This window comes from Solea solea, chromosome 5 (genome assembly GCF_958295425.1).
Source record: "Solea solea chromosome 5, fSolSol10.1, whole genome shotgun sequence".
Classification (NCBI taxonomy): Eukaryota; Metazoa; Chordata; class Actinopteri; order Pleuronectiformes; family Soleidae; genus Solea; species Solea solea.
This window is the reverse complement of record NC_081138.1, coordinates 20,578,634-20,600,173: the sequence shown is the minus strand read 5'-3', so window position 1 is coordinate 20,600,173 and position 21,540 is coordinate 20,578,634. Positions and strand designations below refer to the sequence as shown.

General features: G+C 42.0%; 2 protein-coding genes across 3 annotated transcripts in view; one reads left to right on the top strand and one right to left on the bottom strand.

The window, feature by feature from the left end:
• The window catches only part of LOC131459232 (leucine-rich repeat-containing protein 49), a 37,983-nt gene extending 21,182 nt beyond the window's left edge, over positions 1 to 16,801 (bottom strand). Inside the window, exons 1-9 of one of the 2 annotated variants that reach the window (XM_058628777.1) lie at positions 16,718 to 16,801; positions 11,993 to 12,089; positions 9,417 to 9,482; positions 9,034 to 9,103; positions 8,464 to 8,676; positions 8,214 to 8,313; positions 7,670 to 7,873; positions 6,286 to 6,352; positions 3,447 to 3,590 (exon numbers count right to left, since the gene is read on the bottom strand). In XM_058628777.1, the coding sequence (XP_058484760.1) occupies positions 3,447 to 3,590; positions 6,286 to 6,352; positions 7,670 to 7,873; positions 8,214 to 8,313; positions 8,464 to 8,676; positions 9,034 to 9,052 (747 nt within the window). In that variant the 5' untranslated portion in view covers positions 9,053 to 9,103; positions 9,417 to 9,482; positions 11,993 to 12,089; positions 16,718 to 16,801. Of the gene's footprint in view, positions 1 to 3,446; positions 3,591 to 6,285; positions 6,353 to 7,669; positions 7,874 to 8,213; positions 8,314 to 8,463; positions 8,677 to 9,033; positions 9,104 to 9,416; positions 9,483 to 9,867; positions 10,167 to 11,992; positions 12,090 to 16,717 lie in introns of those variants that run through there. The other variant, XM_058628776.1, reaches the window with a different exon arrangement.
• On the top strand, positions 16,453 to 21,540 carry larp6a (La ribonucleoprotein 6, translational regulator a). Its single transcript, XM_058628779.1, has 3 exons — positions 16,453 to 17,273; positions 19,074 to 19,272; positions 19,623 to 21,540. The coding sequence occupies exons 1-3, from the start codon at positions 16,477 to 16,479 to the stop codon at positions 20,718 to 20,720; spliced, it is 2,094 nt and encodes a 697-aa protein (XP_058484762.1). The 5' UTR covers positions 16,453 to 16,476; the 3' UTR covers positions 20,721 to 21,540.

Genomic DNA, 21,540 nt, shown 5'->3' with positions numbered 1-21,540 from the left:
GTAGCACTTTGAGTGCCTTGCAGATGCTGTAAAGTGCTATATAAATAAACATTGACTGGTTGATCGTTTATTTAATATAAATGATTTCTAAAAAAATTTTTTTCATCACCTAATCATGAGATTTTGATTACGAGACATTTAAGACATTTTCCGTTTTTAAATTGGCAACGTCTTTTGTGAGAAATCCAGTACTTAAATTAAAAAGTAAATAAGGATTTAACTGAATGTTACTTTACAGTGATCTAGTTTTAAGTCTTTAACAAGACTGGTATTTGACATGTTTACTTTAACACAGAGAGTACACCCAAATAAGCACGTCTGGCCACCAAAGACATTCATCCTTAACACCTGTAATACTACCAACATTATACTGATTATGTTGACACAGACAGATGCAGTATATAAAAAGCAATACAGGGCTGTGATATATCTTTAAAAAAAACAAAAAACTGCAAGTCATGCCATCCACAGCTGGCTGATGGAGAATGGAGAAGGGTCAGTCCCTTCACCACAGCTTCTGTCTCCGGCAGTTTCTGTGTGGATGCTGGTGAAAGAGCAGCCTCTACACGCTGCCTGTGACTAAATATAGAAGCTGTCCCAGACAGAATGATGTCATCAATGAGCTGATGTGCTCCATAACAATCATCAACCAATGTGGTGTCCTTTAAAAAAAAAACAAAAAAAAAACCTGATTGATCAGAACCAATCAGCAGACAGACTCTGATGTCAGACAGCTCGGATGCTGCATGTGTGCGCGCAAACGCGCACGCGCCTGTTCGCCTGCAGGGATGTTTTTATGTGTCTGTGTGCCCGAGCCTTCACCTCTTTGACTCCGCCCCCCCCTCCCCCCTCATCTCACTGACAGCTTGCGTGTCTTTGTTTTTCACACTTATAGTGAGCTCTCGCTGAGGCATTACTCCACAGAAACAGGACTACCTGTCATCGCCGTTGTCTCCTTTGCATGCAACAACACACACAACAAAAGGGCACACGGGAGCAGCTCAAATAAACACACGGGTACACTGTGGGGGCTGAGGGATTTTTCAGTAATTGTAGGTTGATGCTTTCATGGCTGTTCTTTGAATAGCTGAGATTTGAGATTTGAGATTTGAGCTCGTCAGCCTCACTAAGCCATATACATGAAACAGACTGCGTCTTCAGTCATTGAAGATTGAGTGTTTTTTCTTTTTACATTACATTACATGTCATTTAGCAGAGGCTTTTATCCAAAGCGACTTTTTCATGTTCTCTGTCATTAACCCTCTGAAGTCCAAGGCTATTTTTATTTTATTTGATATTACTTTAATGTTTTCTAGACCAGACTTTCTTTCACTGTTAATGCATAGTGACACACATCTTTGAAATTGATTATTTTCAAAGAGAACTTTGTTTATCTGCAACGATCTTCGCGCACACAAATTGTAACAGCATAAGACATAAACACACACACACACACACACACACATTTTCTTGTATGACACCCTTACCCAGACCATCACAACTAACCCTCAAAAAGCTCTTTAAAGATGTGAAGGTCAAGTAAAATGTCCTCTCAAAGATTTGAAGGTTTGAAACAACATTTGTCCTCAAAAGCTACTACAGACATGTACTCACACACACACACACACACACACACACACACACACACACACAGAGACACAGAATTAAGAATCTGTTTTATCTCTTCTCATATTTATAAATTACTGCTTCTGCTGCCAAAAATGTAAAACGCATCACTTAGCACTTGCCACAGGATTTCTTTCAAGTGAGGACCCACCCAAAAGAGCAAGTGTAAACAGCAAATGTTTAAAAGTGGGAAACATTACTGTGTTGTCAGCTATAGTAAACCTAATTGTTATGAAAATGCAATGGAGATATGATTATATACAGTGGATTGCACCATTTGAAGTACATGCAAACATGCAAGTATTTAGTGACTACCTTCCCTTTAATTAAAGGGAAAAGGGTGGACACTTGGAGCATGGTTATTTACTTTATGCTTTAACAAATAACAGAGAGTGAATCTGCTGAGGGGTAGAATATTTTTTTTTTTTTTTTGCCCATGTATCACATAAAACATTACATCCGATAATTAGGACTGGAAGTAGTTCTTGATCAGAACTTGGAGGCAACGGACAGGATGAGTGATGGGAAGAGGTTTCATACAACACAGTGTTGGACTCAGTTTGTCTTTTCTACTCCAAAAAGCAGAAAAGAGCTTAGGGGATTTGCATACAGATGAAGGGGCCAGTTCTGGCATGCACTGTTCTGTTTATCAGATTAAAACTATAGAAACCAATGGAGTGAATTTTGGTGTTTAAAATATCCCGTTTCTCTTTATCAGCGCCACAAAGTCGGCGGGAGGTTGTGGATAATGAGCTACGTCTCCCTAGGTAACGTCAAAGAGACGCATGCAGATGCGCCGCAGACTTCCTAACAAAGGTGCTATTGATGGCATCTCTGTGTTTGTTATTTTGTGACAGTGAAAACTGTTAAATGTGATTCCATAACAGAGGAAACAGTAATCTGGTCCAAAGGAATGACATAAAGATGAGAGATGGAGAACGCTACCAGCACCTTCATCCTGCGAGGAACGTTTTCTTTCTAACAAATAGTTGTCAGGGAGCGAGCGCAATGACTGAGTTTATTTTGTTCATCAAATGCAAAACACGAAACCTATCACTGCCATTTGTAGGAACTTCAGAGACACGGGAGATATCACACACACCTGAGGCGAGCACCTGGTCGGCTGTATAGCAGTTACAGTCATACAGACTGTACACATATATATATATATATATATATATATATATATATATATATATATATAAAAAGTGAAGACCAGGAATTAGGATGGAAGTAGCAGTTGGTTACAAAAAGAACTCCGTTCAAATGTACATTCCACTTTCTCTATGACATCAGTAAACATTCTCCTGAGGAGTTAATGGTCTCAATCACTAGTTCCATGTCTTCAACAGGACATGATGTCAACTTTGTAAATGATGTTGCCATTTAGAGGGCAATTCAAGTTAAAGCATGGGACACGAGTGGACAACAGTGTGACTGACAGCGGGCGTTGTCTGTGAACGTCTTGGCTCCAGTCAAATCTCAAGGCTACTTCCATTTATAGTTTATGCATATAATCTGAGAACAGATATAAACTATTACAAAACTGATGCATGTGTATGCATGTCATACACAGTACGGCTGCCCTAATGCACTTCATCACATAAAACTTGTTCAAAAAAACACTAGTGAGATCTGTGACAGCAGCCCCCCCCCCAAAACAAACAAGTCATACTGTGTCCTGAAAATACGTGTGAAACAGTTAAGATTGTGTACTGAACAGTTGCCATTTTCTATTGTATGACTGTGTAGTAAACTAAACGGGAAGTGAAGGAAATGCTCGAATCTGTCAGCGGTAATTGGGAAAGGAAGCCACTCACCACGTAGGAGACGCAGTTGTGCCTCAGGTTGAGATCAGTCAAACAGTCCAGGCTTTGTAGATTTTCCACTCTGGAGATGCTGTTTCCTGCCAGGTTCAACACTCGCAGCTCGCTCAGGTGAGACACGTTTTCCATCCTGCAGATCTGTGCGAAAACAACGACCGGTCACTCCAGACAACGGTCTGGATATTCACATTCTACATACAGTAAATGTAAAAAGTGACCAGCTGAACATTACATGATTAAATCTATGTAGAATTTCTCAGCCTACACGGGGGTCAATGTAAGAAAAAAAAGCAGGATTCTTTGCAATGCACAAGACTATGTGCATATTAACTAATAAGACTAATGCTGAGTTACTTAAAACCCTAACTCCTGTTTGACTTCGAATATCGTTAAAACAAGTGGTTTCTTCCACATTGTTTGATCTGATTTGTCATCGTTAACTAAGACAGATGCTATACATAGCTCATAAAGCCAGAGTGTCTCTAGCTCTACTAAATTTGTGAGTTGTATGTTGCATGACATTTATTGCTGGTTTGATCCCATGCATCCATCCACAGACAACAATAAAACAAATCTTCATCGTCATCTTCCTACATTCAACAGCTTGACAGTAATCGCGCTGCGGTATCACAGGAGCGAGAGAACACGTTCAATGGATACACAACCGTGACAGCATAGCATTTCAAAAGGAAGAGATACAGAAGATTACATGCATGTTAGAACAGCCTGTGGATCGAAAAAGAGCTGCAAGAGCCCAAGATGAGTAGAACACACAAATAAGGCACAGACTTCTGCATACCTAACCTTCACATTGCAGGTGTCAGTGTATCAAATGTACTGTAAACACAACACACAGATCTCTACAAAAGCTGAGGTAGATTTGGGATCTTGTCTTATGTATGATGAAGTCCAGTACTGTAGGACAGTGGTACGATCTCATTTTAATATAATATAACTTAAAATAATGAAAGGTAAGGATTTATCAGAGGGTTTCTAATGATCTTTGTAAAACAGTACATTTAGAAATGACTTTCTGAGTGTGAGCTGGATGCTCAGTCCCAAAGGGAATATCTCCTTTACAATAGACTTTGCAATGTGGAAATCAAACACCGACACCAGGAATGAATGAGTGATGTGTCCAGATTGTGGGGGGAAAAATAGTCATGAAAGATGGGAGTATTGGAGAATGAAAGGATGACAGTGATGTACTACCTGTGGGGAAAGCACAAAAGAACAGGAGAACGAGCAGCTGCTGCAGAGGCCGATAGAGACTCAACTACGACCCGAGTGGGCAGATCAGTCATAACCATGACTTCAACGTTATTTTAAATCATTCCCCATTATTTTCCATCACTGAATGCGCTCACCTCGTCATTTTGTTATATCACTGTGAAGCTTTTCACATTACACTTGTGTGGTCAGGTCTCTGGTGAGTTTAGTGAACACTGAATAAAAGGTGACTGAACTCTTACTTAAGTGCAATAAAAAAAAAAAAACAGAACAATAGCTTTATCATCTGCACTTCAGTGAGCACCTGCCAACAGAAGGCCAGAAGCAAAACTTAACCCTAAAATCAGCCACTTCATTTTCACATTATCAGACATTTAATAAGAAGGAGGCAAAGCCGATGGACAGAGCCTGGGGCAACAATTTGTCCTCTCTCAGGGAAAAAAAATAACATATTACTCGTGTTAAAAAGCAGTCAACATTAGAGAGGGAGAGATTTCTGCAGTAGATCTCTGGAGGGGGGGGAGGCAGAACACTAAACTGACCAAAGTTTAGTGTTCTTTTCCATGATCTGCAAAAATCCTCATCTAACGTCAGTGCTGCCTTATTTAAACGCCCAGTGAGCAAGGCTCTGCTGCGGAGGCTGAGCAAACAGCCCCAAATAAAATATTAAATCTCATACTAATTGCAGAACAGTTTAATCTGCAGCAGCTCCAACCCGCTGCCAGTGCTGTAAATTTTAATTTGGCGACATTTTATGAACAGCTACTATAGCCTAATATAATGCCGTCTGCAGCAATGCAGATGAATCTTATCCTTTTGTGGGTAAGAAGTTTGAATTTTTATAGAAGATGTGGCTGTTGATCGTTCACACACATAAATGTTTCTGTCACTTATGGACAAACGAACAAAAACAACCGACCATATCACACGGTATAATTTAACAGCACCACAACCGGGAGCCTCTTTAAATTACCTTGACAGTGAATCACCATCAAAAAAAAAAAAACACCACAACACTCAAAAGATCATTATAACTCTCACAAAAGACTGCAGATTGGAGGCTGTTGGATAAATTATAGTGGGGTCTCTGAGAAAATGGATGTGGGAGTAGACAAAAGGATTGTGGCTCCTGGTGGTTTGCAGTCATTTTTTTCCCCCTAACAGTGCTGTGAACTAAATCAGATGCTGAAGATCAGAAGTCACAGAAAAGTCAAAAATACCCATCAGCATAACACATCAAAAAGAACACAGTTACCTAATTTATCCCAGTAGTGCAATCTACAATAACACAAGTTTAAATTATTATTTGACAATAACAACTAGACTAGTTTGGATCTCATGACTGTCTCGAGACAACCTCCATATATGTCTCAGTGAACTAAAGATAAAGTGTAGGCTACGTAAATTGCCGCTGTCAAGTCTCTGTGTGACTCTTGAATGCAGCAGGACTGCATCTTACATCGCAAACCACTACTTACCAGAGGAGGTGGAAGAGACAACCCACTTCACAGCTGAATGCCATGAACTCTACTTACAGAATGGCTGACTAAACACACACACACACACACACGGTGTAGGTGGGAGTGTGGTTAAGGAGCAGTACCTGATTGTCGTGCAAATCCAGGATATTCAGTTTAGACAGGCCTCCCAGGCTGCATATCTTCTGGATTCTGAGAAGTATATAAGGAGATGTGTCATAAAGTGGAAAAATATTCTACAAAATGTACATAAAATGTTATTTGTCACACATTTTGTGTTGACAAAATTTCAGATTTTTCGACTGTTACTTGTCACTTGCAATAATTTCAAAAAACTGCATTTATTTTACACTTTTTACACAAAATTTACAAAACTGTCTTCGACATTAAATTAACGGAGCTACCGGGCAGGAGGAAAAGAGGAAGATCACAGAGAAAAGAGGTTCATGGATGTTGTGAAGGAGGAGATGAGGACGGTTGGTGTAACAGAAGAGGACACAAGGGTTAAGGCAAGACGGAGGCAGAGGATCCACTGTGGGGACCTCTAAAGGGAGAAGCTAAAAGACAAAGTCTGTAGCGGGTGAAGCCACCTGGCAGGTGAGGGGTGGGGTGTCAAAAGGATACATTCCCAGAGGAAACTGGAAACAGTGTAGAGTGACTTATTGTTCAGGGCTGTACGCATGGATTTAGATCACGTTACAGCTCTGTGGTCTCTTAAAAATGCCAATGGAATATGAAGAAGATGTTTTACAGAAGAAGAATAGGCATTTAATGATTAAATATAAGATACATTTGCTTCCTTTCTACATTTTCAAAGTCAATTGAAAGTAACAATTTTCCTATTTGCTGAACAACGATCATCTCTGAGGCTCGTTATGCAACAGCAGATAGTTGAGTTTGTGTAGGATATATTAAAATAACCTACATGCACCGTTACACTATGATGTAGCTGATGCCACATGTTATGTTAAACTGCAGTTTAGTTGTGGTCCATTGATTTAAAGGACAATAAAATACTGTATTTAAGCAGCGAAATAACAACAGCAACATTCCTTTAAATAAACAAAATACTAATATGTTCGACAGAGAAGGGAGTAGCATTGAAAAAGGATCTTCTGTGGTCCTCCTACACCACTTCTTTCTGTCTTTCTTTTGAAACTAAATCAAATCAAAGCATCACAAAGACGTTCAAAACAACAAAAGAAAAGAAAAGAGAGACAAAAAGAAAGTTTTTAAAGAGCAAGTTAAAATGATTTACTGTATAATATCATTTGTTCCACATCAGTTGCTCTTACTGGGGGCGGTTTGAACAATTCAATTTCCCCTTAGATTGTGTTTTCCCTCCCTAAACCTCAGCTCTCCTTTACAGTGGACTAAAGAACAATAAAGATAGGGTATCTCATCCCATTTTCTTGCCACTAACAAAACTGCTCAGTAAATACATTCTGAAGCATTTCAGACCACTCTGACATGTTCGTGTGTATGTGACCCCCTGTGATGACCCCTGACCTGTTCTTCCCGAGCATTAGGATCTTCAGAGAGCTCAGCGCTTCGATGCCGGTCATTTCAGAGATGTGATTGTCGTACAAGTTGAGGAAGATGAGCTGTTGCAGTTGTGACACATGTTGGATTCTTGTGATTAGATTGTGCTGCAGGTTGAGAAGCTGCAGTTTGTCCACATTGCCCAGCTGGGGGCATTCCTTCAGACGGTGTCTATAAGAGGACACAAAGTACATTATAGGCTGAACAGAGATGACTGTAAATGTATTTCACCCTCTGGCTGCATGTCGTGTATTGACGTGTGGTACTCGTGTTGTGTTTATTTGTTATTTCTGACACGTGGGTGGGTATTCAATGAGACTTTGCTGCTCCCTGGTGGCATTCTGAAGAATCTGCCAGTTTACCGTTTAATTGTGTGGTTTCTAAACACTGTCTGGTTTTCAGTCTCTGTGTAAATAATGACTACAGCTGGGCCGAGTTTCTAAAACACTTGTATGCACTTTATAGCAATGACCAATAGAAAAAAAAATGAAAATAATTAAGATAGAGGCACCTGTCCAAGTCAATTCTTTGAAAACTGGACGCAAAACTGTCACAAGGCAACTGAGTGAAGGGAACATCAGCAGCACTGTTGTAATATCCTCCAGCAGCACCTGACACAGACATTACAGACAACATTCACAGAACCCAATTGTATTAAATAACAATCCTTGCACTATATGAGACGGGTACAAAGTATTTATATCTGAAAATCAATACTAAATCCCACTCTCTACTATATTTGCTTGTGTTATATTTGTTACCTGCTGGCTTGGAACGGTTTAATATGTGACGGCAGAAAGCGGTCTGAGCACGGTGGTGAGATTTTTCACTCGCTTCTTGTCCTGCATGTGAAACTGCTGCGAATCCACTCTGAGCGCCACTCGCATGAGGTACATGACTGTATACAGTTTGTGTAGTGTGAACAGAAAACGATGGCAAAGATCTTCTCTGGCTGAAACCACGCAACATGTTTCCTACAGAGACAAAAAAAGAAAAATAGAGTGAGAACTGGAGAAAGCACTCAGAGAACACAAACCTCTGCCAAGGCTGCTCAGTTCCCTACACTGTCAATACACTCCACTATCTCGCCTGGTTAACATGTGTTTTGTTTGCTATTCTGCATCACAACCAAAATCAAATCATTTCTTTCTTGTGTCATGACCTACATCCCCTGAAGCCTTTATCTTATCTTTTACTGTCCCTTTACTTTTTCATTGATTCTGCTCACAGACAGACAAACGGGGCCCTGAACACAACACAGGAAACTGTAATGTCTGTTATGTCGTAACAGTGTTATCTAATCGTGAATAGATGGACGGGGTTAACCTTACCTGGGTCAAAAAGAGTCATTGTTTGGATGGAATTCACATTTGTCTCCTTTGCAGAATCTTGAGAGTCAAGCTGTAAAAAGTTAAAAATGATTAACAGTGTGGTGATGGAGTAGCTGATGAGTGGTGTTTCCACAATCCACCTTTCAAGGGCATATATTTTCTTCTTCCCAGTCCAGTTCACACATTAATTACTTCATCTATCTATCTTCTACCACTTTATCCTCCACATGAGGGCCGTTGGTGCAAATCCCAGCTGACATAGCGTACACCCTGGACAGGTTGCAAGTACATATACATCATAGGGCCACATAGAGACAAACAACCATTCACTCCTTAACCAAATGGTCTTTGTCATCAGTGTGCTCTGCTCTGTTATGACTCACCAGATTGTGCTCTCTCTCCAGGGCTGGTGGTTTGACAGCTGTAAGGTGCAACTTGCAGCTGTTCACCTGCACAAATGTTTTACCGACAGATCATTTGTTTTGCTTTAAATGAGACACACAGAAACAAAAATAAAATTGAAATCACAGTACTACCAATTGCAATATCCAAAACTAAATACAATATAAACGTGCACGTCATGGTTTTTTTTTTGTTGACAGACTCAAAAAACGTAAAGAATTCATTACTGTGTCATACAATCATGAATTAGTTTTAATATCTAAAAAAATAATCTTAATACAATTTCTTCACCACGTCGTGTTGTGCAGCTCGAATGAACCAAAGTTTTCAATGACACGCCCACACCTGACCACATCACCACAGTAATGCAAAAACCTGCATTACTTCCCCCAGCTCTATACCCCAGTACAAATCTAAAGACATGATATTTACCATGGGGGAGAGACGCGTCCATTTTCCACTGACACCGGAGTTCATCATTTTGTCCACACTCCGCTGCGGTTCCATTTCGCTAATGTGTGTGGAAAGTTCCCAGCGGAACTAACGAGGAAGAGTATTTCAGGGCCGGTTCGAAATTCATCCACACAAAGTTGTTCGCGTGTTAATGCTCTTATGTTGTTTAGGCTTTGTTTCTCCAAACGACGCTAAACTTTACTTCAGGTTATTATATCCAAAACATTTACAAACTTCCTGCTACCAGACGAGCACTGTTGCCGTGGTAACGCTCGCGTTGCTAGGTACCACTGACTTCCCGGTGTCACCAAAAGTACTCCGTGGCGAAACGAGCGCTTGAAATTCTTAATTTGATTTCCGTTTGGCTCATTCCTGTGGGCCACGTAAACAATCATCACTAATTATGATGATGATGATTATTATTATTATTACCTGATATTGAAGCCTGTCCTACATTATTTTAGTGCATGTTTACATTGTCTATGTGACTTTCCTTTTTTTGAATGACAAATAAATTATTAATTATATTAGAAAAAAAAATAGTTCATTATTTTTTACACTTCAAAGCTTTCTTGTTATGGACAAGGAGGTTCATGACCCCCCCCCCCCCCAAGTGAGTCATGGACCTCCATTTGCTATAATGGACTTTATGAAGTCTAACAGTAGGCTTTAATAGTGCACTCAAATGTGTGACATGAGCCGACCATGTCTGTGAACTTTTCATCTTTTCATCTTCAGTTTAATTGTCTGTCTTTTTAAATCAGACAGCATGATTGAGACAAACCCTTTTCAAACACCAAGTAATTGCTTGTTCTTTCCCCCTCTTTCAAACATTGTTCTCTCCTCCCGTTGTGTATTCCAGGTTAAACTGTTGTGACAATGAGGAAAGAGATTGCTATGATAATGACCACCACAAGACTGACAACAGAGCTTTCTCATCATCATTAAGGGACACGGCACAGGTTCACCGCATTACTGTCATCAAAGCTCTGGTTTAGGAGGGTGTGTCAATGAGACTTTTCAATGAGGACTTTAGTTTTGTCCTGATTCAGCCCTCTGTCATTATTCTCCACAAAATAAACTCTGACTGAGCTTCTAATTGCATTTTAATTAGATCTGCTGTTAGTCATGATAAGCTTGTTGTTATGGGACCATTTTGGACATAGTCTTCGTCCAAAGGTTTAGACCTTTGTAATTATAGTACACTTTAATTCATGTGACATTTAACATCAGTCAGCAACACTGACAGAACACCGAATACGATGAAATAGATTGGGAAGCATATTTTCAGCCTCTTTTTTCTTACTCCGGCGGTAATAAGCAGTTTCTCGGAGAAAACAAGTCCAGATTCATCAAAGGGACATCCCACACATTGCCTGTCACAGCCTATTCATGCAGCACCAGGCTGACATGTTTAATGGGAGGTAATCTGCAACAGTTCTGTGTGACAGGCCACATATCAAAAAGTACAATGTAAATGCCAGCTCCGTTCTGATCTATAGATGACGTAGCTCGCCTCAGGGGCGTCCTAAAGGAAACAGAATTATTCCTCATTTGTTTTATCTTTATGTGCTCAAGTCTGTGTGTTTTCTTCATTTTTTCAGCCTGTGGTATTTTCACCCGTACGGAAAACAAAAAAAAATTTTTGTTTTGTTAAGTCATTATTGTAAATATATGTTTGCTGTACATGGCATTTACCGGCTTACAGTGTAGAGATACACCCATAGGAGCCATAGATACATGCAGGAGTGGAAATGGGATCAGTGCCATTTATTCTTTAAGTAATTAAGTAATAAATATAGTGAGAGTGAATGGTTGTTTGTCTCTATGTGGCCCTGTGATGGACTGATGACAAACAAAAAGTGAATAATTCTGGTAGTTATGATCACCACTAAGGGAAAACCTGAGCGGAACTTTAAAGAAAGAAAAGTCTCCTGCTTCCAAACTCCCAATAAACCATAATAACACCATTGCAATCAGGAGAGACAAGTGGGTCATTTCAAACTGAACAACATAATGGGCTAATTGGACTGAATAATTTGTTGAAAGCCTAAAAACCCCCCCCTAAAAAGTCCAGACACTTGTCATGACGGTGGTTGTTAACCTGATGAGGTTGTTGAAGAATGAAGAACGATGGGTCAGATGAGACACTGGGTGATGACCGGAAGGTGGAGGGGTCACATGACTCCAGAGCCAGAGATCTAAGGCAGAAAGAGACAGCATGTTTTAAAAGGCAGGTGCATTGCAGTGGTTACTGGCTGACGAACAGTTGATTGAAGCACTGACACCCCATGAATTGAGCGCTAGGAAGTGATAACAAGTGTGTGTGAACAAGAACAGAGTGCAGCGGGTGCAATGTGAATGAGACTACGATCAAGGCATGCAACGGAGCAATCTTCCTGACGTCCTGTACGCGACAGCCTCAAACTAAAGGTCTATTAAAAACAATTAGACGGTTCAAGGAGAGTCCACCTTTGATTTGATCCTGATCTGTTTTTCAATCAGCACATCAAGGAAACCAAGATCGCATTTTTTCACCTTTGCAATATTTAAAAAAAAAAGAGTCAGTCTTAACAAACTTAAACTTAACTTAACTTAAAACAAGCCTTCTGAACTTGCAGCTTCTTAAACCTGAATATTGTCTTGATTTTCTGCTCCATGTAACAAAAATCATTAAAATCATTAAAACTGAATAACGTTTTGGTTTGTGGGACATTCAAGAACATCATCATGTCCAGGTGTTTGGTAAACACTGATCAACATTTACAGCATTTTATGATATTTTACAGACCAACAAATTGAGAAAATAATCACAGGTTAATCAATTGTGAAAATAATCATTAGTTGCAGGCCTATTGCTAACTAGTAGCCGACCGTAAACTACCTGTGAATATATCTGGTGACTGCTTTCTCTAACCCCTGCTGTCTGTGCCTTGTTTCCTAGCTGGGTCTCTAGGTCTCTCTCTCTCGCCTTCTCTCTCAGGTCATCAGGCAGAAAGGAGGCCATATACAGGTTCAGACGCCTCCAACTATTATAATTACTTAATACTCTGCAATCTTCTAAATTCTATTGGATTTGGCAGCACATGTGACCAAAACCTGGCCAAACCTGCATCATTGTTCTCCATTTCCCTAGGACGGACCTGTAACGGTTAACCACCCACAGCCCTGTGTTCATACATCTTCATTAATACTAATATTGATATTTATATAAATACCTGTTGATGTTACGGTTATTGTTACCATCTGCCTGTTGTCTATTAACTTCTGTTAGGATATCCTTTTTTTTTGTCTAAGGACGGAGTGTCACTGTACTGAAAAGCCTTTGTGGCAAATTGTGTTTGAGATGTTGGGCTATATAAATAAAATGGAATTGAATTGACCTAACTGTAGCTGAAAGAATCGGGCTGGGACTTTTTTCCAGGACAAATTGGCTCCCACGAGCCATTTAAAAACTCACACACGTCATAAAATCAACCATGCACACCTGCAGCCAATCATACACTCAGATACAAGTAGAGAGTCAGACAGGGAAAGTGCATCAGTGTTCATTTGTTGGCAGCAGCTACACTGTGACCTGTGCACCGACTGGGCATGCAAATAATGGGGAAGTTATTTGTTAACATACTTCAACAACAAATTTAACCTTTATGATTTCAAAAGATTTCACACCATAGGGCCTCCTCCCAGGCTGCAACCATTGTACTTATTATTAGACGACAACTACTTCGTCTATGCGAGTGGTTCGGCAGGTTTTAACAAAAGGAGCTCTTGACGTCAAAGAGCTGGATGTGCCGTTCGTTCAACCGAGCTCACTGGCTGTGCTGAGCGGTGTCTGTATTACTATGATGACTATCTTTTGCACTGAGGCGAAGCGAGGCTTTGAGTCAGACAGCAACACAGCGGTTTAAACACACTATCTCAGTGTCTGGAAAACACTTATAAGTACATGAGTCTCCATATCAAGAGATCAACATAGCATGATTCAAACTCATTCTCAAAATGTTGACGCAGTCTCGCCGCAGAGCCTCTTTCCAATTCCATCCGAAAAACATGATAGCACCAGAGTAACCAAGCGTGAGGTGAATTGTAACTGTAAAATACCGTATTTTAAGACTACATTTGGACAATCCACATTCTCCATTAAGGAAGACATTGCCTACCAAAATCAAATTAATATCAGATATAAAACTGTTTACAACAAAGTCAAACTTGTCAAAGCGCTTGCTAAAAGAAAAACAGAGCTCTTCCCATTAATTATTTTGGGTGTATTAGATTTGTTTGACTTGTAAGTTGCGCTTTAGTGTACTATCAAGTGTAGTTTTAGCAAGTTTTATTGTATTTTATTGTTATTGTGTGTTATGAAATTTTACAATGCAGTTCTGACATGTTTGATTATGTACACTGCTCATGTAAAATTGCAAACTAGCAATAGCTATAAACTCTATGTACAGCACATCCCTATTTAAATTCTATTCTATTCTATTCTATTCTATTGGTACATAAACTGTAGAACTTGCATGCTTCCATTTGTATATTTTAATTCAATGTGACTTTTATTCCTCTGCAAATAAGAGTTGATAAACATCGACTGCTGCACCACACATGCGAAGAAGGAAGACTGCCAGACTTCCTCCTGGTCAGAGTCAACTCAGTCTTGTGTAAAATTAAGTGAATGTCATGTTTCAATGTAATATAAAATATAAAGGCCAGGTCTGCAGTCCAAGCAGACTGGAGTGTTTCTTCATCTTAGGAGGAAAAAACAATGTTGAAATACTCCTTAAATGAGACCATTCAAATGACTGATGGTGCTGAAACAAGCAGGTGAAGGAAAATGGTAATTGATCAAACTGTGATATGGTTCAAATTAGCAGAAAATCCCCAGGAAACGTTTCCAAGCAGAGTTTACATGGACTTTTATATGTTCCCCAGTTCAACTTGATCCAGTTCCAAATAAAACAATCATGTGACACAATCTGTTTTCATGAGGCTCATCTCGTATACAAGACTGTGCCAGAGAGGAGAGAAATCAAACGAAAAAGGACTGATGGAGGCCATCTGTCAAACAAATTTTTGTTGTTTCAGACCGTTATGGAAATGGTGGTCAGGGTAATTAAAGAAGGTACAAATAAAGCATGAGGCGTCACTGAATTGCATTTACACCAGAAACACTGGTAGCGATCCCTACAGTGTTGGTTACATATGCAGAGAGAAAAAGTCCCGAAATACCCCCAGAATATTTCTTACAAATCTCTTCCATCTCTCCCCACCACAAGCCCCCATGTTGCATTGTACACAAACCAGCATGTGGTGAGGAGAATGAGTCAGACTGCCCACCAGCTGTGAGCCTGGCTTTCCAGTGGGGTGGATTAAAGATATTTCATGTAGGGCTGGCAGCGACCAACAACACCGGTGTGGGTGATTGCAAGGTTATTTGGAGAAAGGCCAACAAAAAGCCACAGAAATGCTCTGGACTTGAGCTACAAGTTCATGAACACCTGTGCTCTTGTGCAACCAATCGCCTTCAGGGAAATCAGGGATTCTGGAAACGAGCTCCTTACCCCAATATCTCAATTTTTATTTTTTAGTATATTTTTTTAAGTAAATATTTTGGGGCTTATTTTGAAGCCAAAAGGAGAAAAAAAAAATAATGTCAACACAGTTGTGTTTTTGGCATGTTATGAACATTTATGTAGAGCAGTGGTTCAAAAATGGACCACAAGGCTTCAGCTTACAAAAATAGTAAATAAATGTTTTCTTTGTGTTTGTTCTTGGTGTTTTTATGCCATATGGAATTTGTAATATCACTGCCTTCTTCCATTTTCTTTGCCAAGTATATATGTGTGTATATATATATAATATATAAATATATATATACATACATACATACATACATATATACACATACACATATATATATACACACACACACACATATACATATATATATATATATATATATATATATATATATATATATATATACACACACACACAATTCACATTCACATTCACACCTATGGTGGGCACTCTAGGGTGTCCAATTAAACTGCATGTTTTTGGACAGTGGGAGGAAACCGGAGAACCTGGAGAACATGCAAACCCAACACAGTAAGGCTGCCAGTTGGACGGCATTGCGAAACCAGACCTTCCTGCTGTGAGGCAACAGTGCTCGCCACTGTGGTGCCATGTGGCCTGACTGTGATCCCAAAAAAAGAATTTCCAGGTAAAATATATCAAAATAGTTTGATTCTCACATCAAAATCCACCATATTACACAAACTTCCCTCCATTACATTCACTGCCAATTGATACGTCTCCTTGTTTCCTTCCTTTACTCGCGTGCACCACTTCCGCTCCTGTCTACAACCAGGAGCTGAGCCAATTATCCAATTAGCGGCAACGCCCTTGGCACGGCAATTTCCCAATTAGACAAGAACACGTGACTGTGCTTCTCTACTTAGACACATGTAAACGGGTCACTCGTGTCCTTCTACAATAAAGACAACACCCTGTACGCGTGCGTGCGCGTGTGACAGAGAGAGAGAGCGCGAGAGAGAGAGAGAGAAAAAAAAAGACAACAGAACCATGTACGCCTTAGTGAACGCCTTCATGCGCTGCCTCTCCTTCCTCCTGCCCCCCTCTCGGCTTTGTGTCAGCTTTTGCTTGTGGGTTGGGAATGAGTGCGAAGACACGCTGCTGCTGCGGCCGCGGCCCAATCCCAGAGCTCGTTTCAAAAGCAGAAAGCCTCTTACATATGAGGAAGTAGCAGCAGTAGCAGCAGCAGCAGTGGAGGAAGTACAAGGAGGCACCAACCCGTCGGTCTCACCAGCTCCAGGCTGCGTCTTGCCGGCTGCTACAAGCCCCGCTGTTCCTCAGGGCCCTGCACCGGGTCGGATCTGGATCGGGGGTCTCTGGCGAGCCGTGGAGCGTGTCCTCGGAGCCCCCTGGGTCCTCGTTCGCCATCGCTGGTGCCCCAAGCAGTGTCGAGCGGCTTTACGCACCCCGTATCCCGCCTGCGCCTTCGAGGCGAGCGATATTAAAGGCTTTCAGGGAGGCGCTGCTGCTGCTGCTGCTGCTGATAGACCCGAGGAAGAGAGGGCAGCGGGTGGAAGCACCTTGACTTATCCGAAGACCATGAGTGGGTCTGTGGGCATCCCCAGTCCGAACCCAGCGGCGTGCGCCTCGGATGAGTCAGCGGAGCAGCTGGGCATGGATGAGGTAATCACCGTGGATCAGCACACGCAGGAGCTGGGGACGGTGACGATAACAGTGGCCATTCAAGCCGCGGAGGACGAAGAACCCGAGGAAGTGTCGTCTAGCTTCATCGACTTCCTCGGAGGCAGCTGCAGCGAGGACGAAATCGGAAGATATGACAAATCAAGGTTGGAATAACTTGTTTCTTACAAGTTATCTGTCAATATTTTTGCCTGAACAGTGTGAGTAAACAATGAATTTAAATCAGTTCATACGAATTGTGGGTAAACAAAAGTCTTTTCCTTGGATAAATGAATGAATTGTACTTAAATCATTTTCAGATTTAGTTGTTAAAAAATCTTTAAATAAATAACTTATCATTTCCGTTTTGTCAGTTGAAAATGCTGCTGAATGAATGCACATACACAAGGCAAAATAAGGCAGTAGGCATGATTGAATTACTCCGGAAACCCCTTTTCTTTCATTTCCTCACAAAGCCTCCAGACTATAAATTACATGCCAATACTACTTGAAACACTTCCTGTGAGTGTGCTGGATTTTGACACCATCATAACTTCAGTTGGTGGCCTGGCGGCACACGATGATGAGCGTGTGTACAGTCCAATGCCAGTTGTTTACACAGACACTGTACAAATACACCCCAGACAGGTGTAGTCACAGTGATGACAAAAGACGGTGTGATCATCGTCATCGCAATGTGCATGCAGGACAGATAGCCACAGCTGGGAGTGTACATACACATGGCATAGTCAATCTTTTGGGGGACATAATTATCACTTGGTTGGGACAGTGAGCAGGGAGGTGTGTAATCTCCTGCAGGCAGCAGCAGCAGCCGCAGCAACAGCAGCATCAGCAGCATCAGGGCTGTAAATCCAGACACCTGAGACGGAGATAAACGATGGCACCTTCCCTTTTAATCTGATTCACCTACGTCATGGCCTGCTATTTTTATCCCATGGCCTACAAGTTCCCGACTTGTACTATGTGCACAAAGAGTGAGTCAGTGGTAGAGAGGCCAAAGGGGAAAAGAAATCACACCCTCCATACCAAGCATTTGTTTGCTTTGTAGGTCACACCTTCATGCTTCTCTCCTTATAGAGAGCCTATGTTACACGTGTGAATTTTTTTTCTGGGATGCTTTGTATTTTTTAAAATGCAGTTTTTCTGGTGTCGGTACATGAGGGATTGCACCTTACGTTCCTGCAAGATTCCTCCCGAGCAAGACGTGCTCAAAGTGAACTTAATCAGTCTTGAACTCGCATGTTTACATTTTCTCGTGTGTGTGCGTGTGTGCATCAATGCTTCTGGTTGTCTTTATCCCAAGTCTCGGGAAGCTGGGGGCTCGTGCCAGCTGTGCAGTCCGCTCGCTGGAAAGCTGTTGACTGAGGGTGTGTGTGTGTGAGGGAGGAGGCTGGAGGAAGTGATGAGTCATTCACAAAATTGCATTCAGACCCCTCACTCTAATCTGCAGGGCCTACCCGACTGCACCGTTTCTGATCGACACCAAACTGTTACCTAAAAGCCTGCAGTTGCATGGTCCCAGTTTGAGTGCGATGGTGAGAGGTTGATATGATGATCCACCATATTCTGTGTGGGAGGTGGAGGCTGTGACTGTGCACCCTTCAGATGGCGAGGTCTTGGGGAGTTTCAGGGTTTGGGACACTGTGGGTCGAGGGTATGGCACTGAGGCATGGTGACGCTGCTGGAGACGCAGCTTGTCAAACTGCCGTCGGGAAAATCAAAAGGGAGGGAAGCAAACAAGTCCGTTTACTTTTCACTTGTGTTGCATGAGGGTTGACAGGATAAGTGTGCAGCTTCTGACAAAACCGGCTTATTGTAGTAATGCGAGGGAAATGTGTAACGGTTGTAATTTTGGCAGTTTTTAGGATATGAAGCATTCTGCTGCTGCTTCAATGAGGCAGTAGACACGAGTCTGACCATGATGTATGCTGTCTTCCCACACACAGCGGGGCAGGGACCAGTGGAGGCGAGCTGGAGGAGGAGAGCTGGCAGCCTCCAGACCCAGAGCTCATCCAGAAGCTGGTCGCTCAGATCGAGTACTACCTATCTGATGAGAACCTGGAGCACGATGCCTTCCTGCTCAAACACGTCCGGCGTAACAAACTCGGGTTTGTTAGCGTCAAGTTGCTCACCTCGTTCAAAAAGGTAACAGTGAGAAATTAGATTTCCATGTCTTAATACAGCTTAATGATGCATATGAAGCCTCTGAAGAGGGATTGTGGCCATGTTCAGGCGACCGAAAACAGGATATGAGTCACTTCAGCCTGGTTATCTGAACATAGCCTATGTTTGCATGGACAGGATTATTCTGCTTTAAACCAGATCAAGACAAAAGCCTGAATGAGACACTGAACAGCATTTTACGAATGCCTTAATCTAAATGAGGTCAATACTTAGTACAATGTAAACTGGAATATTCTATGAGCAACTGCTGTTAACACTGCGATTTGAGTGAAGCCTTCATTTAAATGTATATTTAAATGTATTCGTTGCAGGTGAAACACTTGACCCGTGACTGGAGAACGACCGCTTATGCTCTGAGACGCTCCAAGAGCCTCGAGCTGAACGATGAAGGGCGCAAGGTGAGGCGGAAATCTGCAGTACCGGTCTTTGCCAGCGAGTCGTTGCCTAGTCGCATGCTGCTGCTGAGTGATTTGCAGAGGTGGCCAGAGCTGGCTGCTCTCACCAACGATAATGGAGAGAGTGAGGAAAGAGCAACTCAGCAGGAGCAGCTGATGAAGCTGTTGCTAAAAGCTTTTGGAACATACGGTACCATTGCCTCCGTCAGAGTCCTGAAGCCCGGGAAGGACCTGCCGGCCGACCTGAAGAGGCTGAGTGGTCGTTACTCTCAGCTTGGCACCGAGGAATGTGCCATTGTGGAGTTCGAGGAGGTGGAGGCTGCTGTTAAAGCCAATGAAGCTGTGGGCAGCGACGAATGTGGGGCCAGTTTGCGAGGGTTGAAAGTGGTCCTTATTGGCACCAAGCCGCCCAAGAAGAAGGTGCCCAAAGAGCGACCACGCGAGGAGGGAGGGATGCGCAAGAGTCGCTCGCTCAACAGCAGAATACGAGAGCTTCAGTACCACGGGGACGACTCTGCCTGCAGCTCTTCAGAGACTGAGAGCACCCCCACATCCCCGAGGCTGGCCAGAAAGTCCCAGTCCTGCAACAAGCTCAGCCCCACCACGGCTGGCGTCGGCTTCCAGAACAATCACCTCAGTCCTGGTATGTCCCCGCGCAACAGTCCGTGGTCGAGCCCCCGCGGCAGCCCCTGTCCTCAGCGCAAATCCCCTCATTCCCATAAGTCTCCCTTGGTCAGTGAGGGGAGACTGAGCCCTGAGCCTGGGCGTCGCTGGGCAGACTACTCCTCAGACAGTAGCCTCACCCCTTCAGGGAGCCCATGGGTGCAGCGGCGCAAGCAGGTGGCGTCTCAGGAGAGCAGTCCGGTCGGCAGCCCGATGCTGGGCAGAAAGATCCAGAATGCTGACGGCCTGCCACCAGGCGTTATGAGGCTGCCCCGGGGTCCTGACGGAACCCGTGGCTTTCACTGTGTCTCTGTTGGTGAGAGGGGAAAGACTGCAGCTACTCAGACTTGATAGTGGGGTGTCCTTTTGCATTCCCCCACCCACATTTTGAGTCTGTGTAGATATACTTTTGTTGAGTGCATCACTTTTGTTACACGTTTATACAAAAAAATTTTGAGTTACCATGGCAACATTGGCAATTTACGAAGGGAAATTTGAGTGAATGTAAATTGATATTGCTCTGAGAGAGAACTTTACATGAACCGTGCTCCATTACTGTCTGAACTTGACTAAACTACATGGGGTGGGTCGGAAGGATGTTTTTGTCGTGTTATTTTTTATTTTAAGTGTGTCATGTGTAAAAGCTTGTCTGTAGATAATGTATTCATGTGTATGTGGTGTAAGTGACCGAGGCGCATGGATTGGATAGAGATATCACCATATGCCTTTTCTGTATTTGTCTACTGTGAGTTCCATTTTTACATGCTCTTTAAACTGAGACCATAACTGCTCCATCCCAGTTAAGGTGGAACAGTTAAACCGGGCTATGGTATTTCGTTAGTTTCAGTTTTTATTTAGCCTTTTTTTATTTTTTTTATTTACATATTTTCAGTACGCTTTGGCACTTGGTTGTAAATGGTCTCTTCCAGCCTTGGAAATGTTATTTTGTTGGGCAGGCAGCTCCTTTATTTATTTATTTTTTTAGCCTTTTTATTTGTATTCTTATTTTTCCCTGTGCATATTTGTTTCTGTCAGTCTAAGCTCACAATGAGGTTTAAGGGATGTTCAGGTCAGGCAGAATAGATGCTCTCATGTTCTTGCCTTTATGTCTGAGCTGGGATATTTGTACAGTGCACATTCCTATTGTACAAATAAATCACTAAAATTGCAA